Here is a 26727-nt window from a genome sequence, read left to right as displayed (position 1 = left end):
TCCCACCAACCAAAATAGTCCCTAGTGCATTAACTATATTTGTTATTTAAATATGGGAACAGGGCTTCCCTAGTGGCGCAGTGGTTGAGAGTCTGCCTGCCGATGCAGGGGAAGCGGGTTCGTGCTCCCGGTCTGGGAAGATCCCACACGCCGCGGAGCGGCTGGGCCCGTGAGCCATGGCCGCTGAGCCTGCACGTCCGGAGCCTGTGCTCCGCAACGGGAGAGGCCACAACAGTGAGAGGCCCGCGTACCGCAAAAAAAATAAAATAAAATAAAAAAATAAATATGGGAAGATATTCTATGAGAAAAGATGCTGGGGAAGCCATACATCAAAATGGAACAAGAAAATGTCACAAAAGGGAAATATTGGGAGGAATGATTCTCCTGGATGGTATACCCAATATCCTTCAGAACATAAACTAACACAGGAGCTATACTGGCAAAGGTCCACCAGGGAGATTGGGGGGATACCTGAGAGGCATGAAGATGGGGAATAAGAGCAGATGACTCTTATTGATGAAGGAGGTTTTTGTAAAGAACTATGATGGGGGAGTAAGGTCCCTGTATGCACTATAAAGCTAGTTAGCTCTAAGTCAAAGGGAGGCATGGCCGTAGATGTTACGGGATTTCAGTGAGGAGGGGAGGGAGGGAGGAAGCATAATAATTCTGGGGCGTATACTGGTCATTTTGTTAGACATGGCTTTTGGTTGGAAGGGACTATAGATTTAATGGAAAAAGATTATCTCAGACTCTCAAAATGTTAGGGCTGTAAGACACCTCAGAAGTCATTTTAGAATAAAGAAACTAAGGTGCAGAAAGGCCACTAACTTGCCCCATGGTTATCCAGTGACAAAAGACAGGGATGAGTCCAGAGCCCATGTTTCTTAGCTCTTAGTCATGTGCTCTTAAGTCCCGTTAACAAGAGCACATCTGCAGGTTAGGAGTATTCAAGCCAGTCACCTGCACTGTTGTTTCCACGATTCTTTGGGAAAAAAAAAAAAAAGCCCTTACCAAGCATTCAGAGGTGGTCCTAGGTGCTCTCATCCTTGTTATCTCATTTAATCCCCATAATCCCTTTTCTACATGAAGAAACTAAGGCTCTTGGGCTTCCCCGGTGGCGCAGTGGTTGAGAGTCCGCCTGCCGATGCAGGGGACACGGGTTCGTGCCCCGGTCCGGGAAGATCCCACATGCCGCGGAGCGGCTGGGCCCGTGAGCCATGGCCGCTGAGCCTGCGCGTCCGGAGCCTGTGCTCCGCAACGGGAGAGGCCACAACAGTTAGAGGCCCGCGTACCGAAAAAAAAAAAACTAAGGCTCAGAGATGTTTAATAAGAGCTAATGAGAGTCAGAGCCAAGGGTTGATTATGTGAATAAAAGTTGAATTAAACAGCATTAAATTAAAACCATATTGTGTAGCCTGGAATACAGATATCATGGGAGAGTTCGAGTGTGGGTATTTGGGGTGACAGGAGGGTGGAATGTGTCTCACCAATTACTGCATAGCCCCCAGGTAGGATCTTGTAGATGATGTCATCAAATAAGATGCCATCTGGGAAAAGAATGGCCATGATCTCTCCTACCAGCCTTCCAAATGCAGCTCCTAGGGAGAGACAAAAGGAAGGAAGGTGTTGAGAGATTCAAGGTCTTTATCCTCTTTTTTCAGAGCCATACCTCCTTGGGCATTAAGACTAAATACAAACCCCCAGCCTTCCAGGCCTTTCCTTATTTTCTCAGTACACTAGATTGCAGCCATCAGTAAGATCCCAGGCTTCCCATCAGAACTTACCGAGCACAAACACAGGCATGAAGCCTCCGCAGGGTATGGGCATAGTGGTGGCCACGATGGACATCCAGAACTGGGGTAAAAAGAGGCGTCAGGACACCCTCTCAACTCTGCCCAATACACACACACACACACACACACTCTCTCTCTCTCTCTCTCTCTCAACCTCCTTCCCACTATCCTCCTCCTTCTTGCTTCAAGAGTTACAGACATCCTGGGATAGCTAATCCTTCTGGAAGCCATCCTGTCTGTCACCCTTCCTCCAGAACCAAAAACACATGGCGCGCTCAGGCTAAAAGCTCACCAAAGACAACACTATAAGAAGGTTCCTCCAGGCAATCAACCCAAATTGTTCCTACCTGGAGTGACAATATTTGCCTTTAGGCAATAAAAACAAGGAGTGAGGCCCCAGAGGACTCCTCTGTCACTGCCCCCAAAAGGGCCCTAGCCTACTGTATCCTCTTAGCCCACAAAGGTCACCTCAGCTAAGCAGCCTGAGCTCTTGAACGTGGAGGATACCTTTTCCTGGCCAGACTGTTTCTGAAAAAAAAGCCCCAGCTCTAAGTGGCAGACACCGTAAAGTCATAATGACTTACTGCATGATTGCTTTAGCTTCAATATGATCGTTTACAAAGCCATCTATATGGCAAGCCTCACAAGGGAACCTGGAGTGAAGAGAGTCCTGCCTGAGCCATTTCCTTTAACATCAAATCACCTTCAACAAAGGATCAGAAAATCAGATCTGTCCTGACCAACCTGCAAGAGCCCATTGAGAGAGCCAGCTAAATCAGCCAGCGTGATAGAAAGGACCTCCAAGGCCAAGGTAGTATTCCAACAGGAATTGGGATGATTTTAGCAAAAGCAATATGTACATTCTACAGCAAAGAACGCAAAGGAACTGAGAAACCGAATGGAAAAAGGAGGAGTGGTTGAACTTTTGAAATATCTGTAAAAGAAATAAACATATGAGACATAATATAACAATTAAGCAACAGGTTTACATATCATTTCCGAAATAAGTAAGCCAATCTTAGAAAAAGATCTCAAACTAATTTGGTGAAAGATGACAACAGCTAAAGGTCAAAAGAAAATTGCCAGGCTCAAAGTATTTACAATTTAAACACTGCACGAACTTTACTGTAAACTAATGAGAAATAAGTTTCCTAATTTTCTGAACTTTAGAGAGAGAGTCTTTTGAGCCAGGGCTGTCCTCAAGAGACAATCTCTGAGAAGAGGCAAAATACATATGTCGCCATTTCAGAATAGGACTGTTTCAAACAGTTGACAGCAGCAAAGTTAAACATACAATTGAAGAGGATACAGATTGCAAAGTCTTCGAGTGTGTAACAAGAGTGTATCTTGTTGTGTTTGCCTTCTCTCAGCACTGGCACAGTGCTCAGTAAATGCAGGCAGGATGTAGGTAGGTAAGTTAAGTAAGTACGTAGGAAGGAAGGAAGGATGGAAGGAAAGAAGAGAGTTTGGTCAAACAGTATTCATGCAAAGCAGAAACACGTAGAGCTAATATTTGCTTAAAACATCCAAGAGTAATGCTTTCAGGGGAACTTGTTTAAACTGCGGATGACCAGACACCACTGGAGGCTACCCCATCAGACTGTCTGGAGACAGAGTTCTAGGCGCTTGTTGGCGCTTCTTAAGTGATCCTGACATACAACATTTTGAGACCCCTTGAACTATTCTGTACTGTCTCTTTGGAATAAGTACATGAAAGCCATAGGGATTTTGTAGGCTCAGGTTAATCTGAAAGCTCCAGTAATAAAGATAATAGGTAGCTGATTGGTCTGATTTCAGAGGATGAACTTCAGATTATCCTCCAAGGTAAGTGTAAGAATAGCAACAGGATCAGGGGACACTGAAGTTATCAACTCCTATAGCACAGAGAATGACACGAGACTAGCATTCTTTTTGAGCTGTTAGCACATGAAAGGGAAGATCCAGAAGCAGGGTAAGTGATCTGGAACACCAATAATTCCCAAGATTTTAGACACCCAGTTCTAGAGAACTGGGAAACTAGAGACCCCTTATCACAGATTCTACTTTATTTAAACCCTTCACAGGAAGGAACCATAGGAAGATTAGGCAAGAATGCTACAGAGCCTCAGGCAGTACTGAGAACTCAGGGATCTAGGTAATAATGTTAGACTTATTAAAAAGGAAACTGAGATATTGTAATTATATTCATACTCATTATAAACACTCCAGAGTTACAACATGGTGATGCCTTCCATGTCTTAAAATTGAGAAGATGGAAGTTCCCTTCATCAATGTTATAAAGAGCTGAACTGAGAATCTTATCTGTGAGCACTGAGACTGCCAGAAGACCACATAAGCTAAATTTCAAATCAAACTGTGGAAAAATAGTTCTAAGTCACTTGTATGTTTTAATGTGCCTACGCACCCTATTGTCCACACTTTGGAAATAACAAGGGTATGGTTATGCGTCCAATGATAAGACAGTGAAAATGCTGGAAGCAGTGATTACTAGGTAATATCATGGATTTATAGCAGTGAATGGTTTTACATTTAAAATATTATAGAATAGCATAGGCCTGCTTCAAACTGTTGGGCTTGAAATATAGCCCAAGAAATGTGAGTTTCTTCTTGATTCACTTATTATGTAGACATTGTTGAGGATGTAATTCAGTGAGAAATTAATAAGAATGACATACAGTTGAGTCCTGATATATAATCCAAGTAGGTTTCTCAGAATAAATTTTAATCTGTAAGGTGAAATCCAGAGATATACTTGGGAATCTGAGGAAATGAGGTCAAGTGGGAAGGAAATGTTGAAAATACATACAGAATTTTGTTTCTCCAAAAATTTTCAAACGCTTAACATTTCAAAAGTATATATGATCCCGAAGTTACCATACAGCTCAGTCTAGAGGAGTATCAGAAAAACACCATTGTTATCATTGAACAAGAAATTCTGAGATGCCATCAAAACTTGGACTTGGTTACTGCAGATGGGTTTGTATACTCAACAACCAATTACAGGAAGCTGGGGTTTATAAATTAGAGAAGGTAAGCTCTATAACGAAAGTCCCAAAATCAGACCCCTAACAAGACACTGAGAACTTCTTTATGATAAAAATATCAAATCTTTTGAAGGAAGAAATGAAAATGATCTAAGTAATAAAGTGGGTGTGCAAAATATGGAAGCCACAGACCCAATTAATCCCCCTGGAATGGAATGAAAAAGAACATACATAAATACAGCCTCCAGAAACCCCACAGCAAATCCTGAGAACATAAGTAACGGAATTGGAACCTGGTGTGTCAAGCACCTGGTATCTCTAAGGATAAGACCATTGACAAGCACATTAAATGAGCAGCAAAAAACCAGGAAGGAAATTTTAAAATAATTTTTTTCAACCATAAGCGTTAGATTCACCAAAGATCAATAATCAAGTATTACATATTTGGCACACAGTAGGTGCCTGAGAACATTTATTGAATAAATGAACCCACTACAGCTATTACAATATAAATATAACTTAGTGACTCATATCCTGGGGAAATATAGATTCACAATAAATATCAAGAATAAGTTAATAGCAAGGTACGAAAAAACATGAAAGATTAATGTGGACAGACTTTCAAATGAAGGCCCTAATATATAGAGGAAAATGTTGGGTTATTCAAGCAAGACATACTATTAATAATGAGGCAATCATCAAAAAAGAGAAAAAAAAAGGCAATCAGCAATTATAACAGATGTCACAACCAGTGATGGAAATAAAAATATACTTGTATAAGGCAGTAATTGAGAAGTCTATAAACACGTGATCCCTAACGGGCACATATGAAAAAGAACTGTTATAAAAGAGATCAGCTTTTGTTTCCTAATTGAAGTTAGAAGAAAATGGTTTAAGAATGGCAAAATCCTCACAGCCTCACTACCTAAATAGAGAATAATAACATTTATAAAAATTATTTATAGTCACTAATAAAGTGGATTTAAATATTTTATCCCTTTTGTAATTCTAGAAAAGAGATCATCCACTAGACTGGGGAAAAAATGGATATGCAAATCATCTGAAAATGGATAATCAGATGCATGGAGAATGAAGTACCTAATTATCTAACATGTGGGGGGATTTGGTTAATTTATCTGAGGTCTTTACACAGTTATCTGTATTGCTAAGCTCTTGTCCTTACTTACTTGGCTGCTGTCTCAATAATTTAGCAAGCGGAACCTTTAGAAGGGTTATAATAATTATGGCAACATCCCTAAGCTGACATGAATGGAACATTAACCCAGATATTGGTTCACTTCTCTAGATGAGAAACTTACTTACGTTCTGGTTTCCAAACTGTTTTTTTATTAGGTTGGACGAAGAGCAAATGAAGTGTTACCGTTCCCTACCCTATGCACACCCCGGTTCCTAGGTTGAAAACAGAAGCGCAGGGAGCCAGGAATGTAGGGAGAGGCACCTTCATGATGAAGAAGAGGGTAATGATGATGACGACATTGACTTTTGGGTGGATCCACACAGCTGACTGGCCCAGGCTTTCAGGGTCCCCTACATGCTTTACCCACGTGTTGTTGTCAAACAGGGTACTGATGGCTTCGCGAGGCATCAACTGTGAGAGGAGGAAGCAAAAGGGAGCAGTTCTCCAGGGATGTTCGGTACTTCCATTTTTTCAAGAGAACCAATTCCCCAGTTTCATTTTTCACGGGACCCTTTTGCTTTTTTCTCAGGGAGAGAGTCTATCCTTGGGCAAAAGCACATATGCTCAGAAGCCTGAGGGACACCTGTGCTCTTTCCTCTTTTCCATGTGGCCCCATCCTGGCTTTGTCCCAGTCATGTGCTCAGTGACCTGACTCCCACCCTCAGAGGTCACCCTTGCAGCTGACCTCTCCAGCCATGAATTGTCCCATTCCTGGCGGGAAGGTGAAGGAGGCGATGACAAAGGTAACAATTCCAGGATAGAGCAGGCGGCTGAAAAAGAAACAATTAATCCTCACCCTAATTTAGCCAGGCCACAGTGGACAACTCTCTGGACTCTGGTAAGCCAAAGTTTTACTGTAGTCTACTACAGTAAAACTGGAGTCTACTGTAGTCTCAGGCCATTAGACAGAGAATTCTCTCCACCAACAAGCAATCTTTAAAGGGGAAACTACACCATTCATCCCTGTACAGTATCAGGGCTTCTATATTTTATCACAAGCCACCTAAAGGCATTTAACGCCTTCCACAAAGATTAAAAGGGAGGAACTCTTGGAGAAAACACAAGGTAAACAGGCAGGGCAGAAGACGGGCGGTGACTCACTGCTTAGCCAGAAACTGGCTGAGGGCCTTGTGCTTTCGGACACCAAGCATGACTTGGCGATGCAGGTACACAAATACAGCTCCCAGGAAACCACAGCAAATCCTGAGGGTGAATGATACCATCATCCCTCGGACCTGGCTACCGCAGGGAAACAAATACCAGGCACACACCTTCCCTTTCTACCCACCTCCCCCCAACAATTTACACTTCACCCACACCAATCCCACCTTCCCAACTTGGGTCCCTTCCAGTGCAAAGCCACGCCCCAGCCCTGGTTCCCCACTGTCCTCCAGAGCAGACAAACCCACTGACCCGATGGCTGCAAAGGCTGGGAGTTCCTGCAGGTCAAAGGGGAAATCCATTCGGAAATTGGTTCTGAAGAGAGCTGTGATGGTGACTATAGGATGGAAAGGCCAAGGATTATGGTGGGAGCATCACAGAAACGCACCGAGAAGGAACCAGGGTCATAGGTTTTAAGGATTAAAGCTTCCTCCCATCCCAATGTCTCCTCTTCTATTTGATTTCCTTTTTCTAACACTCCTGGCTGAGACACTCTCCCCTATTCCATGACCTGTATCCTTGCCCTATATATACCCTTGGGCCTTGGTCTCACTTCTCAGATGATGCCATCCACTCTTTTTCTGCACTGCCCCACAGAACTTCCCTCCACGCCCCATTACCAGCCTCCCTATTTCACACCGCCTCCACCCCAGGGCTCCCCTGTTACCAGCATCCTTGTTCCACACAGCTAGCACTCGGAAAACAAAGGCGCTGAACGTGGCTGCAAAGAATCCTCGCCAGTAGTTCCTCACGGCAAAGTAGGTAGAGGTGACCTCGATGCTAAACAGCACTCCTGTAGGGGCCAGGAAGTAGGGTCAGGTGCAGACAAAAGTGTGAGGCTCTCTCCCACACTCCCACCCCGTGGACCCAAGAAGCTTCTGCTGAAACTTCAATCACAGGGGGAGCAGAACTGGGAAGTGATGATCTCTTAGAGTGTGCCATGCTCTAAACCATATACCTGCTCATGCTAGCAGTTTTTTGCAGGCCAGGGATGTGGTTCAACAAGATACAGAGAGGATGGGAAATGAGGGGGTTTAACCCACAAAACCTGAGGGTCAGGTGGTCGTGCCCTTTCCATCCCTTAGAAAGCAAGGTTGGGTGGGATTCACAGTTGTCTGGTATCCACAGGGATTTGAAAAATTTCTGCAAGAAAAGTTACAGAAGAGAAAGCTTCCAGAGCAGGTGCTCACTGGAGTGCCAAGCAGAGCTCAAGATTTACAGGGACTCTCCTTAACACCCCCCTCAATCTCTCCTCCCTTCTCCCATGCACCACATACCATGCAACTTTTAGGGAAGAAATAAGAAAAATGAATAGGAAAGGGCTTTGTGAGAGCTGACAATACTCAACATTGCAAGAAAGGAAAGAGGATTCATCCACATTTTTTTAAAAAATTAATATTAAAAACCTGACTGAAAAGGACCAAATCCAGAGGGAAAACCAAGAGGCCAGAAGAAGCTATAAACAATTATGCTTAAGAAAGGTGGGTGATGATCCCTGGTCAGGGAAGTAGATCCCACGTGCGTGCCGCAACTAAGAGTTCGCGGGCCGCAACTAAGACCTGACGCAACCAAATGAATAAATATTTTTTTTTAAAAAAAAGAAAGGTGGGTGAGGTAGAAGGAAACCTAATTAAGAGCCCTAAGTTGTATTGTTTCTGAGAGTAGTTGCTGGAACACAAATGAGAAGGTAAACAGATAGAAAAATAGCAAGAGTTGGTGGAGACAAAGTAAGGAAGCTAATAAGGGTATAAAAGATAGACTTAAAACATGCAAAGAGGGCTTCCCTGGTGGCACAGCGGTTGGGAGTCCGCCTGCCAATGCAGGGGACACAGGTTCGAGCCCTGGTCCGGGAAGATCCCACATGCCGCGAAGCAACTGAGCCTGTGCGCCACAACTACTGAGCCTGCGCTCTAGAGCCCGTGAGCCACAACTACTGAAGCCCGCGTGCCTAGAGCCTGTGCTCCGCAACAAGAGAAGCCACCGCAATGAGAAACCCGCGCACTGCAATGAAGAGTAGCCCCTCTCGCCGCAACTAGAGAAAGCCCGCGTGCAGCAACGAAGACACAAAGCAGCCAAAAATAAATAAAGGAAAAGAAAAGATGCAAAGAAAATAGTCTTTAAACATACCAAGAATCAGGGAATAGACTGTGATTAGATGCAAAGAAAAAACTTACAAGAGAATTACCTAACACCTGGCTAAGCCTCATTTTTATCGGAAATGAAGAAGGAAAACAAGGAAATGCAGCCCATAATTAGATGAATGGAGAAGAGGCCCAGACCTAGGAAATCCCGTGAACTAGATAAGGTTCGTCTCCCCTTGCTCTCTGCGAGAACGGCTGCTGGCCAGCCCAAGACCCCCAGCCCTCTCCTCCGTAGGTGACAGTCAGCGATGATAGGAAGTCATTTATGCCAAGGGAGTGGGGTTACTTCCTCGTGGAGGAGCTGCTGCATTTGGACAGGGGATTCCTCATGGTTAGCTCAATGGCACCTTCTCTGGGAAGGTATCCCCGATCCCCCTCCGCGGGTAAAAACAGTCTTTCCCTTCCCTTGTTCTCTCGGAATTCTGGACTATCAGAGCACTTAGCACTTTCAGGTATAGTTATTTATTTACATCTCTGAGTTCCCCCAGGATTGAAAGTTCCTTGGAACCCAACACCTAACACAGTGCCTGGTACATAATCAGGGCTCGAGGCCTGTTCTATGGATGCACAGAAAGGAGAGGGGAGAGGGGGATGGGGAAGGAAGAAAGAGAGCAGAAGAGAATAGATGGGGGGCATTTCAGAAAGCAGGGAATCTGAGGGACAGAGCTTTGCTAACCACCTCTTGCCCCTGCTCCCCAAATCTTATCCGGTAAGGCAGCTGTTTCCTTGGCCTAAAAGGATTTGACACAGTGGGGAGTCAGGTAGAGCAAGTCTCTCCTTTTCTTTTCTTTCTTTTTTTTTTTTTTTGTGGTACACGGGCCTCTCACTGCTGTGGCCTCTCCCGTTGCGGAGCACAGGCTCCGGACGCGCAGGCTCAGCGGCCATGGCTCACGGGCCCAGCCGCGCCGCGGCACGTGGGATCTTCCCGGACCAGGGCATGAACTCGTGTCCCCTGCATCGGCAGGCGGACTCCCAACCACTGCGCCACCAGGAAAGCCCCTCTCCTTTTCTTTACCAGTAACAAAACCAAAGTCAGCTTTGATTTGTCGGATGTAAACTATCCAACTCATGAATGGTTTACGACCAGTTTTTGAAATTCTAGGCTAGATTTTCCTTCCTGCGATGTGGTTCTGGGACACCTTCTCTAACAGTCTGTCACTGTGTACTTCGGAATGAGAGCTCATTTTCATATTCACCTGAGCCAGACAGAAAACGTGCTGTTAAGAGGAAACAAAGCATTAAAAACACAAACAGCATTTGGAAACTCTCTAGTCTCCTAGGTTCCGTAATATTGCTCTCTTTCCCACCCTGAAGGCTCCTCTCTGCCTTCTCCCTGGCGCCTTTGCCTCTGCCCAGCCAGCACCTTGTCCTTGGTCTCCAACAATTGCTACTCATAGACACACTTTCTCAATTTCATTCATGCCCATGGCTTCAACTACCACCTCCATGCTAACCTACTGGTTAACAAAGCAATGCTTTCAGCTCAGTTCCTGAACTTCAGACTCACCAAGCCAACTGCCTGTTTGGTATCACTTGGAGACGCCATAGGAACTTCAAATGCAACGTATTCAAAGTGAAATGTATCAGCTCCCCCAGACCTGTTTCACTTCCTATATTCCCTATCTTTTTTTTTTTTTTTTGCGGTATGTGGGCCTCTCACTGTTGTGGCCTCTCCCGTTCGGAGCACAGGCTCCAGACGCGCAGGCTCAGCGGCCATGGCTCACGTGCCTAGCCGCTCCGCGGCACGTGGGATCTTCCCAGACCGGGGCTCGAACCCGTGTCCCCTGCATCGGCAGGCGGACTCTCAACCACTGCGCCACTAGGGAAGCCCCCTATATTCCCTATCTTGCTTGCAGCATCACTATCCACGCCATTTCCCTCGTTGTAAAATTGGAAGTTAGCGTAGATTCCTCCTCCTTTCTTACCTTTCACATCCTCACATAAATCAGCCACCAGGTCCCATCGATTTTATTTTCTATCACCCATATATATCATCCTGTTCTCTATCTCTTCTGCCTCTGCCCAGTTCGGTCTCTCATTATCTAGCATCAGGACTATGACAATAGTCTTCTTGTTAATCTTGGATAAATCCTGTTAATCCACAGGCCAGTTCTATCCTGCACAGATCTGCCAGAGTTGGCCATGTCACTTCCTTATTTGAAATTCTTCCATGGCTCCCCTTCACCTGTGACAGCGTTCCCCAAAGTCAGGTCCATGGGATACTATGAGTTCCATAAGAAGGTCCTTGCAAAAAGAATTCTGTGGGAAATGCTACACTTGGGATATTCACAATACGTGTCAGCATATCAAACGTTCTGATAACTCTTCCAGTTTAAAAAACTACCTTTTGGGGCTTCCCTGGTGGCGCAGTGGTTGGGAGTCCGCCTGCCGATGCAGGGGGTGCAGGTTTGTTTCCCAGTCCAGGAAGATCCCACATGCCGCGGAGCGGCTGGGCCCGTGAGCCATGGCCGCTGAGCCTGTGCGTCCGGAGCCTGTGCTCCGCAACGGGAGAGGCCACAACAGTGAGAGGCCCGCGTACCGCAAAAAAACAAAAAAACTACCTTTTGAACCCAGTATTTTTCAACTTATCTTGGAACACTGTTTACAGGTTATGTCTGTTAACACCATGAACTGTGTTCCATAAAACACATTCGGGCTAATTCTAGCCTAGAGAATGAAATTGACATTCTTGTGCATTTCCTAGGAGGACCTTCATGATTCAGCCCCCAGGTACCTATCCAGACTCATTTCCTGTCATTCCTTCCCCTGTATCCTCTAGAAATGCACATATATGTTAATTTTAGTCCCTTACATCTTGACTTTGCAATGCTGTCTCCTCTCTCTCCAGAATATCTTCCTTGCACTTTGCCCAGGCTGCCACTGGGATGCTTCTTGAATGAACTGTGATGGTCTGCTTGCCTTCCTGTCTACCCTTTCAGCCGTGGGTACCTGAGAGCACAGGAACCAGCACAGCGCCCAGAGGGCTCACGGCAGAGGGCACATATGGAAGCAAAAACATATTTGCCATTTTAGCCAAACACTGAAGCAAATTTCTTTCATCGGTGTAAGGAATTAAGAGTTGACCATATAGTGAATAATCTAATACTAATTTTTTTATTTTAGAATTAGTCTATGTTCATAAAATAAAGGCAATCAAATAATGTTATCTGCAAATTCATTTAATATTTGCCACTTATTACAAACATCCTGAAAACAGCATTTTGACTTTTCAATGCTTAACATTTTCTCAAGAGCCATGTTCTATCTGTAACTTTTCTATTTGCCTCTCCCCTTCTCTGCACGGGATCATGAAGAACCTTCCTCATTCACCCCAGAAATTCCAGTTTTATGCAAAAAATTCATATTCTCTTCACTTTAAAAGAATCTGATTAGAAACCAAAAAAAATGCTACCTTTCTAAAAATGTTCTTCAGACCTTCTGGATTTGTAAGACAAAAGACCAAATAAAGGTGAAAGCGGGTATAAATGCAAGTGTGAACATTTAATGTGTGCAGAAATTCAAACACACGACCCTTCACTGGCTGGTGACTATGACTTTAATGACAAGAGCTGACAACAAAAGTGCAAACAGGATGCCAGCTGACGTGTTCGCTGACATTGGTGCAGTGTCAGTTCAAGTGAGCATGGTACATTTTCATTAACTGTAAACGTTTATCCATATATCGTTCCTGAGCCAAGTCATCTTAGTTTCCTGAAGACTCCTCTATGCAAGGACTGATTACATGTTCATAATTGAAAGACACCTCTAACAGCTGGTGCGTTTAAGAAGCATATGCCTTTCCTGCAGTTTTGCTTCTCAGATTGTCAACATGGTGTCTTTTTTATCACCAATGAATCCCACGAATGATCTTTATAATCCTTGCTCTGTTAATCTGGTTATAACTGTTATCAATGAGTAAATAAACAGATACAACAGCTTTCTCTGACCATGCCCACTTGTTAGTTATTCAGGACAAGGAAAATAATCTGAAAGGTTACCCTATGTCGAACATTAGTAGAAAGAGCTAAACTCAATCTTAAATTGCTGGCAAGGAAAAACGACACTTTAACTTGCATCTGTAGTCCTCATTTAAAGCTGATTATTGGGACTTCCCTGGCGGTCCAGTGGTTAAGACTCCACGCTCCCAATGAAGGGGGCCACAGGTTTGATCCCTGGTCGGGTGACTAAGATCCCGCATGCCCCAAAGCGCGGCCAAAAAATAAAAATAAAGCTGACCATTAATCTAAATAAGGCCCACCTAAACTTCTGTGTCCTTAACAACATAAAACCAAAGGTAAGTCTTCCCTTGGAGAAGAAAATACACAGAGATGTCAATTATACTTCAATTAAAAACAACGACAAAAATGAATTATTCAAGAGCAAAAAACCAAGAGGAACATCCATAGAAGTCCCCTGTTAGAAGATGTTATAAGTGAAAGGCAAAAATATCCAACAATACGAAGGGTTTTAATATAAGTACGGGACCCATAAAGGCCGCCTCGGTTTTCCTTCCTGGCTCTACCACTTATTAACAGGATGACCTTGCTCAAGTCACTAACTCTCTCTCTCTTCTTTAATGTAGATCTCATCCAGCTTTGGGCAGGAAGGGATGTAAAGTCCTTAGAACACTGCCCACGCATAGTAAATGCTCACTAAAAGCTATTCTTGCTTTACTCTTGTTTTCACTGCTCATAATAGAACTTGGGGATGCTGACAAAAACTGTTTTGGGATTAAGACCAGGCAAGTGGACAGACGTAGGCGGGGGTAAATCACTTGCCTCCAAGCGGTGTCCCAAAGCAACAGCCGACTCCTACTGCACAGCCCACGGTCAGCATGTCAGTGTAATAGTATGGCTGCTACTAGGGGAGACACAGACAAAGAGCCAGATGGGAAGGATGGGCAGGGGGTCAGAAGAGGAAAGGACAACAGGCAAGGGTGGGGAATAAGAAGGAGCGGCTTAAGTCACAGGGAATCACAGTGGCCCCGTCTCCCCCCTGCGATCCCAGGCCAAGAGAAACTCAGTTAGTTTGGCAAACTGGAAGTGATCTCCTAGCACAAGGTCAAACATAGAAAATGAAATAAATGTTAGGCAAATATATGGAAGGAAGGTCAGCCAATCAACGGTCACCAGAGAGGGGCTGGAGATGGGGACAATCACGACAAGAAGTGTCAATAGCAAGAGAGACAGGAAAGGACTTCAGACAAACAGCACCAATAAAGCCGGCAAGAAATAGCCACCAGCCTCAAAAGAACAGACAGCTCTCTGGTTAAAAAAAAAAAAAAAAAAAGCGCGGGTGCCTGGAGTCCAGGGCCTGTGATCCAGGGTCACACCCTGAAGGCCCACCCACCAGTCCCTTCCGCGAGCACCCCTCTCCACCCCAAAGCTTGTGGCAACCGCTCCAACCCCTCGGGCCACCGGGGTAGGGAGGATGTGGGACTTGCCTCCGACAGGGGCTGCAAAGCAGCATCCCACGCCCACCGCGCAGGCCGACACCAGGAGATCAAGCTGCCCAGGCACAGTCTGCAACAGAGAAGCTCGCGGACAGGGCGGGGGAGCGCTGGGGCGGGGGAGAGCGCACGAGACGGGGTGGAGGGGCAGAAACAACAAAGGGACAGGGCGGCACCGGAGGGGAACTGACACCCGGGCGGCTGAGGAGCGGACCACGTGCCAAGCCCCGATGCGGGGGCAGGGATCGGGGTGGGGGTGGGGGGCGTCAAGGAACGGGCACAGGCTAAGCAGCGGCATCGCGTGGCTGCAGTAGGCGGGTGGCGCCGCGTGTGTGGGGACGAGGGAGCGTGGGTTAGCGCAGTGCCCGGCTCAGCATCACGGCCAAGGCAGCCCTACCCCACCCGCCAGCGCGCACAGCCCCAGCTCCTTTTGCCTTCTCAGCCTTACCTCGTACACCCCACAGAGCACGGACATGAACTTGCTGAGGACAGCGGCGCAGATGCTGGCAATGTGGACAAAAGGGCCCTGGGAGAGAGGAGAGGGACGAGGGGTCAGGGGCAGGGGGCCGGATGGGGGCTTGGCGGCATTCTTGGACAGACATTGGTTGCTCCAGGCACCGTACCAGGGGCTGGAAATACAGACGTGAGCAAGATAGAGGTTCTGCCTTCGCAGAGCTTCATCCCAGGGAGGAAGGGGGGTGATACGCCAGCATATTATCATTTCAGAAAATGTCCCCCGCTCGCCACGAGAGAAAGCCCCCGCTCAGCAACGAAGACCCAACGCAGCCATAAATACATATATACATACATACATACATTTGTTTCAAAAAAAAGGGAGAAAAAGGAAATGCTAGGGGCTAAGAAGAAATTGAGGGAGGGTCAGAGGAGAGAGAGAGACAGGAAAGCTGAGGGTGGGATGGGGAAGGTCACAACTGAGTAAGGCCTTGATGGAAATGAGGCGTGAGCCGCCTGGGCATCGGGAAGGAGAATGTTCCAGGCTGAGGGGACAGCAAGTGCAGGAGCCCCACGAGGGGGGCAGGCTCGCGCAGTTGAGTGGCAGGAAGTGCCTGTCACTCAAGCTCGGGGGAGGAGGGCCAGCCTGATCACCATAGCCCCCCTAGGCCCCAGGAATAAGTGTGGACCTCATTTGAAGAGGAATGGAAAGCCATTCGAAGTTCCTGACCAGAGGGCAGACATTCCTGATTCCATTTTGAAAAGATAACTCTGGCTGCAGGGGGGGCGAGAAGGTACAGGAGCATAACCTTGAAAAAAAACAGCCTCTTTTAGGTCTCAGTTTTCACAGAATGTGTCTGGATTGTCTCTAAGGCAGTGGTTCTCAACTGGGGGAGATTTTGCCCCCAGGGGACCTTTGGCAATGTCTGGAGACATTCTGATTGTCACAGCGGGGGTTGGGGGGGGAGAGGACTGCTGCTGGTATGTAGGGGTAGAGGCCAGGGAGGCTGCTAATCATCCTACAATGTACGGGACGGCCCCCCAGAACCAAGAATTACTCAGCCCCAAATGCCCACTGTGCCCAGGATGCGAGATTCTGCTCTAAGGTGCTCCCAGCACTGATGAGGACCTTCCCATGTACCTCTTCTCCGGAATCCCCATGGTCCACGGCTGCCCCTGGAGCTCCCTCTAGACTCTGTGCCGCCCTCTGCCTGAGGACCAGCCCAGCTCACCCCACAGTAACTGGAGTCCTACCTCTTTCCCCACAGGGATGCCACTGCCCAGCCCCGCAGTCAGGGCCACAACCTTGGCCACGAAGGCCTTGAGGGTGAGATATTCCTTCAGGACAACCCCGCGAAGTATCGTCTTCATTTCAGGGATTCCAGAGCCTAAAAGGGTTTTTTAAAAAAACGATTGTGTGCAGGTTCAAGCTGGAGGTTAAAGGTAGACGGACATCCAGATAGTGGACATGGGGGTGGGGCGAGAGGTCTATGGGGGGAGGACGGTAGCAAAGCGGCGAAAGGACTGTCAGGGGGGTGGGGGAGGGAGGGAGGGGAGCGCGACGTCTACAGGCCAATGAGCTTCTGCTGGATTATGTTGGTGGCATGATGGGGTAGGATCTGGGAAGCTCTCACCGACAGCCTGGGGAGAGATGAGGTGGCAGAAGAGGGCACTGAAGAGGATGAGGGTGAGTGGGAAGCTGACCCAGACCAGGAACTGCAGAGGCAGGTGGGGCTGCATCTGGTAGTAGGTCCACTTGTAGGCTGCAGAGACAGGCGCCTGGGCTTAGTCCTATGTGGATGGCATGTTGCTGCCATCCCACACTCACGGCATGGAACAGCGTGCCAGGAGGGTGCTCCCGCCATGGCTGCCCCGTTCGACCTCAGCAATGGCACTGTTCTCATTTGACACAGTGGGGGGTCTAAGCTGGGGGATGAGACGTGACCCGTTCAAGTTCCCGCCACTTGTAGGAGGTCAAGTGGGCGCCAGTGCAGCAACCACACTCCGTGGGCGCTTCATTGGAGGCTGTGGCTCACCCAACCACCCCGGTTAACCCGGCACTGAGGGGCTCCTGGGACGCCAGGTGTTTCCAGTTGCCTGAACTGAAAAGTCCTAGGAGAGCTCGGACAAATTGGTCACCCTGTGAGAGGGGTCCCCACAGCTTGGCTGGTAGCAGGTGGGAGGGGCAGAAAAAATGGATCTGGGTCTGGGTCTGGTCTCATCGTGGGCCAGAGCTACACCTGATCTCCTCTGTGCACCATCCTCCTCCCAAAGCCCCCCCAGCTTACCCTGGGTCGAAACTCTAGAACAACTGCAGTATGGGGAGGGCTGAGGGCAAAGGGCCAGGTTAAACCTACCCTGAAGGGTTTTGGCACTGACATAATCCATGCACCAGCTAACCAGAGCCATAAGCAGCCCCAGAAGCAGCAGAAAGATCCAGTCTTCCCCTAATTTTCTTCTCATCACGAGTCCCAGACGGTGGATACAACCTAGGAAAAGAAAGTAAAGGGGAGCAGGTAACCAGTCACTACTGTGTGTGTGTGGCCGAGGATGGGACGTGCAGGCCCCTCGGGGTCTTGTCTCTATGTCTCTTGAGTTTCTTCTCACTGCTCTGCCCTTCAGAAGGCACCAAAGTCCAATTCCCCATTGGCTACTTGATTCCTTTCTAAACCCTAGTTTCTTGGGGCTGCGTGGGAAGGATAGTAGGAAGGCAGAGTGAGAAGGACATGGGAGCCATGTCTTCTCCTTAATACCTGGAGGAGGGCTTTGGTGTGCGTGTGGGCATGGCGAGCCAGAAATATACAGCAGGTCTTCTGAGCTAGTGTCCTAATCCCTGTACCTCCTTGCATTGCACATTCCTTTATCCCCCGGTCCCCATCACCTTGACATTTAGAATAGTGATCCTCTTCCGTGTTGTCCATGAAAGCACTGGAGTCCATCGTCTCGGGCATCCCTGTGTCCTGCTCGTTGTCTGAGAACTGCGCTTTGTGATGGCCATAGATCTGGACAGAGGGAGATGGGAAAGGTCTGTCTTGTTGAAGAGTTAAAAGAGATAGAGGGAAGCATACAGATCCACAGATAAAACAAACAAACAGCTTTTTAAAATCCTGGGTGTTGGGCTTCCCTGGTGGCGCAGTGGTTGAGAGTCTGCCCGCTGATGTGGGGGACACGGGTTCGAGCCCCGGTCTGGGAAGATCCCACATGCCGCGGAGCGGCTGGGCCCGTGAGCCATGGCCGCTGAGCCTGCGTGTCCGGAGCCTGTGCTCCGCAACGGGAGAGGCCAGAGCAGTGAGAGGCCCGCGTACCGCAAAAAAATAAATAAATAAAAGTAAAATAAAATAAAATCCTGGGTGTTGAGGGCCTCGGGCAGGGTCACTCTGTGGTCATCCATGCCCTCCACGCCCCACTCTCCGTCTGCACTTTTCCCACTCCTCACCCTTGTCTATCCATCCACACCCTTGCACATCTGTAGTCATCTTGGTCAATAGCAGCCTTCATCAAGGGGACCAATTTCTGCTCTGAAGTAGGGATACAAAAACTGTGCTAAGGGCTTCCCTGGTGGCGCAGTGGTTAAGAATCTGCCTGCCAGTGCAGGGGACACAGGTTCGAGCCCCGGTCCGGGAAGATCCCACACGCCGCGGAGCAACTAATCCCGTGCGCCACAACTACTGAGCCTGCGCTCTACAGCCCGCGAGCCACAACTACTGAAGCCCGCGCGCCTAGAGTCCGTGCTCCGCAACAAGAGAAGCCACCGCAATGAGAAGCCGGCACCACAACGAAGAGTAGCCCCTACTTGCCACAACTGGAGAAAGCCCGTGCACAGCAATGAACACCCGATGTAGCCATAAATACATACATACATACATACATACATAAATGTATTAAAAAAAAAACTGTGCTGATGCTGGGCATCTGCATCAATTACATGTTTTTGTGTCACTGCTTCCTCTGTCTCAGCCTCTCTCTTGTTTCCCCAGACCCCTCACACTGATGTGGACGGGGTGAGGAAAGACCAGCAGGTGACTCTTCGTTGCCCTTGGCCTTGGTGTGTCTAGCTTCAGTGAGGCCCCTCAGATGCCCTGCCAGGCTTAGACAAAGCCCATCCACCTCCCCTTCCTGTGCTCAAATGCACAAACTGGACCCAGCCCGGATAAAGCAAGTCAGTCCACTTCCTCCTGAAGTAGAGCTTGCGTGTTTGGGGTGTGTGTGTGTGTGTGTATATGTGCAAGGTCTCTAACTGCCCCACCTCCACTGCACTAACTACGTCCTCTGGAGCCAGGGTCAGGCCAGGCCATGTTGCTGGTTCTGGGAGAGCCTGGGTGGAAGAGATCTGATTTCACAATACAAGAAGTAGAGTTTATGTCCGAGTCCTGGACAGGCACGCACTAATACCCTGCTCATGGCTCTTTCGTCTTCTGGGATGTGACTGAGAGAAGCCATGTTTCCCTTTGTGCCCTACCTGGCCCCCGAGAGAAGACATTACCCACGGGGGGCCAGCACACTGGCTGCCTCAGCCCCCTTGGTTCCCAGGCTGGTGGAGAGGAGAAGAGGGTGCTCCATGCCAAACTGGGCTGGCAAACACTGAAAGAGCCGGATCTGTGCTGGCTGGACCAGTGTGCACCAGTCGAGCAGGGCTGGGGGGGGCAGGGAGAAGGCAAGCCTGAAAGTATTCTCAGCGTCCGGATTCCTTAACAAAAACACCCGTGTGTGTGGTGGGGGGGGGCTGGGGCTGGGGCTGGGAGGATGGGTGAAGCGATGCTGACAAAATACTGATGACTGATCATCGGGCAAGGGGTACTTGGGCATTCATTACACTGCTCTTTCTGTTTTTGTATGAGTGTGAAATTTCCATAATAAAATTTAAACAGAGAAAAACTTAAGTCCAAACTCCCCTTCTTTGCTTTCAGGGCCCTTTGGAGGCCATCCCAGCCCTACTTCCCAAGTCACCTCAGTATTCCTTTCCAACAGGAAGCTTCACGCTAGCGCACCTGGTTTCCTCACTGTCACCAGAAGTGCCATAACTGCACCTTGACGCAAGTTGTCGTCCCACCCAGACCGCCTACACGGTAACGGTGAGCCCAGGGCCATGAGGAGAGGTCTTTCTGTCCAACCCCACACAGTGTTCCAGGGTCCCCTCCTCCAGGAAGCCCACTCTGACTCACCATTGGAGCCTCTGCTGGCTTTTGTGTCCCAGTCCCCACCTGATTCTCCGGGGCTGCCCTTACCCACCACCCTCGGGATGGATCCGGACTGAGAGGTGGATCCTCTTGACCCCCGGCGCTGAGATCACCAGCTCAGGCCAGCCCTCAGTTTCCCAGTCCTGTCTAGACCCCGTAAACTAGAGGAACCACAGTCCACCCCCTCGTTGGCTAAAACACTTTTAAATCTTGATTTCCTGGTCCTCCTGACAGGTTCCATCCTGTCGCTCTCTGCATGCACATTCACTACTGTGAATGGCTAATCCTAACCTGTGTATTTATCTGCGACAAGCTCCCAGCCTGTCTTTCAGCGGTGCTCATCCCATTGCCCATTCCTAGACGTCTAGAAGCCCTGGAGGATATTTATCCCTGGACATCCCTAATTAGTTCACAAGCCCCTCTCTCTGGGTACAGATCTCTGTACCTGTCCAGGTGCCTGCCATTTCATCGGTTCTTAATTAATCCTCCCACCTGAAAGTTTGATTATATTTCTTCTGCTCGTTTGACACTGGTCTACCTTTGATCACTGATATGCAATTCAGTCCATTTTCTCCACTCATCCCAACTCTTCTGCCTTCTGCAGAAGTGCTGATTTGTGTGTGTCCTGCCGAGGGTGGGGAGGGAGAAATCCTCCGGTGGTGTCTGCGCGCGGGTGAGGGTGTAAGGACAGCTCACGCACACAGAGGTGTGGTCCCCTCTGCCACTCACCTCGTGTGGGTTATGTAAGCACGAGCTCGTCATGCATGTGTGGCTCTGCCCTCTCCCCCCAGGATTCGGGGGTTCTGTTAGTAAAGCTTGTGTTAAAGTACCCGTGTATCTCTGTATAAGGAGCTCACAAGGCTGAACCCAGACCTTTGAAGAATGTTCATATTTTGAACACATGACTGCGTACTTTTTCAAGTTAAAAAGATCACAGTGCTCCCTCTTTTCACCTGATTCCTCTTTGCCCCCAATCCATGGCACCACCGTCTCCTCGAATCCACCGCCCCCTCCCCTTAGGACTTTACCTGTGTGGGGCGGGCGTTGGGACGGGAGCCTGCATCCCTCCGGAGCCTGTGCTGCAGGCCCCCACTCTTGGAGGGCAGTCCGTAGCTGGTGCAGTGTTCAAAGGGCATGTACTGGTACTGGGGGGCGCTACCCCACCAGCTGGGCTCGGCCCCAAGCCTCTGGGACCCAGATGGCTCCATGCTCCCTCCCCCAGCCAGGCCTCGGGCCTGCTTGTCCCTGCCCTCCCCCCAGTACAGCTCCTTAAGCCTGCCCTCCTGCCTGTCCCCAAGGCGTCTGGGGCAGCGTGCCCACCCCCAGCTATTTATAGCCATCTCTCCGTCACATGACCCCCCCCCCCCCCCAGCCACATCTGATCTGCTTGGGGTCGAAGCAGGTGTGAGAGCCGTGTGGGGGAGGGGTTGGGATGAGAACCTGTGGGACAGCCCCGCAGGGAATTCCCTCAGCAGGGCCAGCACTGTCCCCCTCCTTAGTCACTAGGAGGCTCCCAGCCCCAAGCCACTGGTCCGGCTATAAACATTGCCCAGACCAGGATGGAAAACGGCTTCGCATGCTCTCAGACCTGTGTGCTGCCCCGGGTCTGCATCCTCTAAGCAAGCCACCTCTTTTCTTCAGTCTGTGGGGACATGAGGGCTGAGGAGCTGGACGGAGTGATCCTAGGGTCCCGAAGCACCGGGGGGCAGCTCACCTGGCAGAGTACCCGGCGCCTCTCTGCCATCTTTCCCTGCAGGCTTGTTCCCAGCTCTGTGTCTTCCTGAGGTTTAGTTCTCATCTGTCGAACCAGCTCTCCCGCAACCCAGCCAGTGTTCAGCTTTCTCCTCCAGCTCTGCCTTTTCTGTCTGCCAGAGGCTGCTGGTGATGCTTTGGGGTCATCCCCTTGACCACACCTTCATCACCCCCTGGGTGTGGGACACAGGGGTAATAGCCTCGCGTTCTGGCATTTCTCCCACGCCCCAGACTGGTACACGTCAGCCACACCAGCAGCCTGGATGTACAGGGAGGGACTGAGCCTCCGTTTAGACCGTGGAGCATCCCTCGGAGGTCTATCAGGGCAGGTTAGATAACAGGGGAGAAGGGGAAGTGGGCCAGGGGAACGAGGGAGGCCGAGGAGGGAACGGAAAGGGCGTTTCTCGTGATGAGCCCGACACACATAAAAGATGACAGGGAAGTACTCTGATATTCTTCCCTTTTCAGGTCAATAAATAATTTTTGGCCAAGGCCAAACTACTCTACCTGGCATCACACTTTTTTTTAAACCAGTTTTCCTAGTACAGTCCTTCCCCTCTGAGCTCTTCACTATAGAAAAAAATTGATAAACGTGAGCCAATGTGTGGTCTAGGATCCATCACCAAGTGAGGTCTGTCCCAGGACAGCCAAAGTTCAGGGACTGCAGGGTAGGGACACCAAACATCTGGTCTACAATTACATTTTGTTCTAGGCTAAATGGGACTGTCCAAAGCAGGTGGGAAAATGAATACCATTAAAAGTACCTTTTCTAACATAAATCTGAAGGCCTATAATCTACCCACGAAGATTTAAAATGTGTGATTTGAGGGCCTGGAGGTTCTGTAATATCTCACTCCTCTGCAGGCAGAATGTAAGAAAAGAGATCTAAGGGGATGGTGTGAGATGAAAGAAATACTTTCTTAATAAAGAAAATAGAATGCCAAAGTGCAATTATATTCTTTGCGGGGGGCTTCAGAAACAGAAAAGGTTTTCATGCCTTTGTGGAGTATGGCTCCCCTGAAGGTAGCCAGTTTCTGTAGGGGCGCAATAATCCCAAGAAACAAGTATCTAGGGCAATTGCTATTTCTTCACCGCTCCTGAGAAAATCAGGTCCTGGTTGTGGATTCCAAAATTTGAAGGCAGAAGTTGTTGGCACTGAGAAAACCCTCATACTCCACCAAGCCCCCTAGAAGAACCAGCAGCAATTCTAAAAACCAGATTCTGAAATCACGAGGGTCGAGGAAATCTATAGCTGCTAGTGCTGGAGGGCAAGGATTTGAGAGTAATGATCTTGAGTCTGAGATTAGAGCTAGTTAAAATCTCATGGGTTATCAGCCTGCAAGAGAAGAAAATAAAATGTAAACAGTGCCCCCCTCCATCCCAACACCCCATGGGTGACAGTGCTTAGGCTCTTATTTGGAAGGCCAAAGATGGGTTTCTGGGGAGTTCTTTGAAAAGCTCCTAAATTTGGAAACAAATTCATAAGCATGCATTTATCTATGAGATATGTATACCGTACATGTATTCTTTTGGTGTTTTAAGTAGACTTTCTTGAGGTCCATGAGACTGGAAGGTTAAAACCTATAGGCTTATAGAATTTCTATTTGAAGGAAGGTTGTTGAAATGACCATCTGGGTCGCAGGTGCAAGGGGACGTGTGTTAGGGTATAGGTGGTCGTGAACAAGCCAGCCCCTTGGCATCCCCACATCAATTTAAGCAGGAACTTTCTCCCTGGGTTAAACCCTTGTTTTCAGACTCCCACCTCTTCAAGTCTGGCCTCTCCAACCATTGGATGATACACCATTACATTCTCTCTAAGGCGCTTTCGGTCATGACTTCCCCTCTGCACATCCAGCCTAGCATGGAACCCATGACCACCTGCTTTCTGAAACTTCACCTAGGCAACTGCAGTTTCCTCTGAACACACTTTCCCTTTGCAGTTGTCCTCACTGGTAGTCATTTCTCCTCTACTGCTTATTGGACCTTGCCTTCCAGATCCTTCAAGAATCCCTGGTCCCTTCCCATACCTTGCATAGGAGGCCTTCCCGAGAGCGCTGGACAGGGCTCTTTCTTTCTCCCCTTCTGTATTTTTGAACACGATACAGTACACTTTTTCCCTATTCTCTACCCCAGAAGGGCTAAGATGGAATAAAGTCTTTGGTCTCAGGCTCCTTCTCCCAGCTCAGTGGGAAAAATCTCTGGCCCCGAAAAGTGAGGAGGGAGAAAATCTCATGCTAAGAAAAAAGTCACAGAAGCAATATTGTTAGCTGAGAGCATGAACTCAAGTTGCCAGACTGTTTCCCATCCTGGCCTCCGTTTCCTCAGAAAGGCAGTAACCTAACAGGGTTACAGAGAGAAAAGAACGCACGTGAAAGTCATAGTGCCTGCCCCAAAGTGAGCTCTGAATGTTAACTTGTGTCATTAAACTGAAGTTTATTCTGTGAGATGGTTAACAGCCATCTCAGATGTCCAGAGAGGTAGGTGTACACATGCAGGTGGGCTACGGGGTTAACAGATGGTTAACAGATGTGTAATGTGTTAACCCTGTGGGATCCACCATGCATCCTCATAGGGTAGCGTCCTTCATCCTTTTAAGGTAGCAATGATTTCCCTGTGTTTAGATAAGGGTGAGATTAGGTACCTTAGCCACGGTCTCTGATACCTTAAAAGGCCAAGCCACCATTTGCCATCTATTTAATTCTAGAGTCCATGTCCTTAAAGCTACATCTTTTTTTTTTTTTTTGGATAATTGAAGTCTCTGAGCCTCATTTTCCACTTCTGAAAAAGAACCAGGGAGATGACGCCCTCCTGGCCTGTGGGAGGATGGTGTAAAGCTGCACAGCACCTGGGGGATGCACCGAGCGCTCGGGCAACTATAGCTGTTATGAACCTCTTCGCCTCAGACCACTTTCCCCCTCTGCTCATATCCCATCTGCCCCATTTCTTCCTGTTTTCCTCTTCCCTATTACAGGAAACAGGATGGGGGAGGGCAGCAAACGGCCACCCCCAGCTCAGGGATGGGGTATAATTTTAGAAAATCCCCTGGCAGAGGGGACAGAGCTCTGAAATTCAACCTGATACCCTTATTCAAGGGTGGGGCAGGAAGGACGTGGAATCCAGCTCAGCATATGCTGCTCTCTAATCCCCAACACACCGGCCTCCCAAACTCTTTCCTTCCACTATTCCAGTGCCCCTCCCTGGGGCTGTGTCTCCACCTCCCACCCCTGGAGAAGGTCCCTGGGTCCAGCCCGCTCTGCAGGTCAGCGCCCCTCCTCCACCCAGTGATGTTTCAGCCCAGCTTCATCCCTGTTAACCCTTCCTCCTCTGGACTCCTGGACAAGCTTCCTTCCCCCAAGGTCCACAGCAGCTTCCTACCACAATGCTCCAACAGAACGTGTTAGCCCCCCGTAGCCCATCTGCATGCGTACACCCACCCCTCTGGGCGTAGACACATCACACACCGAGAACTCCCAGGTTACACAGCCCACTGCTTAGACCTCTTCCATGCTGCCCGAGAATTCTCTTACGACCTATGCCCACCCTGGAAAACCTTAAATCCAAATTGGATCACGTGAGATCGGAAATTCTAGGATCCTCATCCTATTCTAGCTCAACCTGTTTCTCCAGCCTCCATCCCATAATCTAAGCAATCCAGAACTAACGCTGCTTGCCAGTGACTCTTCCATCTCTTCTGACCATGAGGAGTCCCAGTGCTGGTAGCCATATTTTGGGGTTGCCTGTGGCCATGACAATGGAGATGGGCTCATCCAAGGTGTGGATCTGGTTGTATAAAAAAGATCTGGCAGGGCTTCCCTGGTGGTGCAATGGTTGAGAGTCCGCCTGCCAATGCAGGGGACACAGGTTCGTGCCCCGGTCCGGGAGGATCCCGCATGCCGCGGAGCGGCTGGGCCCGTGAGCCATGGCCGCTGAGCCTGCGCATCCGGAGCCTGTGCTCCGCAACGGGAGAGGCCACAACAGTGAGAGGCCCGTGTACTGCAAAAAAAAAAAAAAAAAAAAAAATCTGGCAGCAAAACAAGAGGTGTTCGGCTCTGGGTATGCCTTGTGAGGTGGTGAGGAACGCTGTAAGAAGCTAAGGCAATGGAAGTAAGTGGGCTTTAGACACAGATTATCTACAGCTACAGAGACATCAGGCACACATCGGTAATAAATATGAGTGTTTATTTGGCACCAGATGGCAATACAAAATCCTGGCAGTGGGAAGAGGAAAGGTTCTGTCACCCAAATACTTCCATACGATACTGAGCCAAGGGCAGGACTTGGCAACAAGTCTCCGAAGCCCTGCAGAACAAGTATTCACTGAGCACCTGAGCACCTGAGCCACGAGAGGCTGAGCACTGTGCCCGGAACCACACGAGGTGTGGAAAAAGTTGTCCTACGTGTGACTTCTGTCTTCAGGAGCTAATAATACGAGTGGATAAAACAAAACGTGGGAAAATACAGAGTACAAATACTAAATTGGGTATTTTGCCAAAAGGGAAATTTTGTCAAAAAGTAGGAGTCTAGCTAGGGTCGCTTCCTTCCTTCCGCAAACATTTATTGAAGATCCAAGACATGTCAGGCACTGGGTACACATTAGTGAACAAAAGAGACAAGGTTTC

At 48.6% G+C, this 26727-nt stretch overlaps 1 protein-coding gene across 1 annotated transcript in view; it reads right to left on the bottom strand.

Annotated features, from left to right (window-relative positions):
- The window catches only part of CLCN1 (chloride voltage-gated channel 1), a 31684-nt gene extending 10047 nt beyond the window's left edge, over window positions 1-21637 (bottom strand). The window contains exons 1-14 of the mRNA XM_029233783.1: window positions 21385-21637; window positions 18061-18181; window positions 17537-17668; window positions 16814-16942; window positions 16434-16567; window positions 15175-15252; window positions 14056-14134; window positions 7804-7929; window positions 7389-7473; window positions 7077-7178; window positions 6661-6745; window positions 6237-6386; window positions 1785-1854; window positions 1488-1598 (exon numbers count right to left, since the gene is read on the bottom strand). Of these exons, the coding sequence (XP_029089616.1) occupies window positions 1488-1598; window positions 1785-1854; window positions 6237-6386; window positions 6661-6745; window positions 7077-7178; window positions 7389-7473; window positions 7804-7929; window positions 14056-14134; window positions 15175-15252; window positions 16434-16567; window positions 16814-16942; window positions 17537-17668; window positions 18061-18181; window positions 21385-21564 (1582 nt within the window). The 5' untranslated portion in view covers window positions 21565-21637. The remainder of the gene's footprint in view (window positions 1-1487; window positions 1599-1784; window positions 1855-6236; window positions 6387-6660; window positions 6746-7076; window positions 7179-7388; window positions 7474-7803; window positions 7930-14055; window positions 14135-15174; window positions 15253-16433; window positions 16568-16813; window positions 16943-17536; window positions 17669-18060; window positions 18182-21384) is intronic.
- Window positions 21638-26727: the final 5090 nt, after the last annotated feature.

This window comes from Monodon monoceros, unplaced genomic scaffold, assembly GCF_005190385.1.
Source record: "Monodon monoceros isolate NGI ecotype Baffin Bay Population unplaced genomic scaffold, NGI_Narwhal_1 Super_Scaffold_2, whole genome shotgun sequence".
NCBI classification, from domain to species: domain Eukaryota; kingdom Metazoa; phylum Chordata; class Mammalia; order Artiodactyla; family Monodontidae; genus Monodon; species Monodon monoceros.
This window is presented reverse-complemented; position numbering and strand designations above follow the sequence as displayed.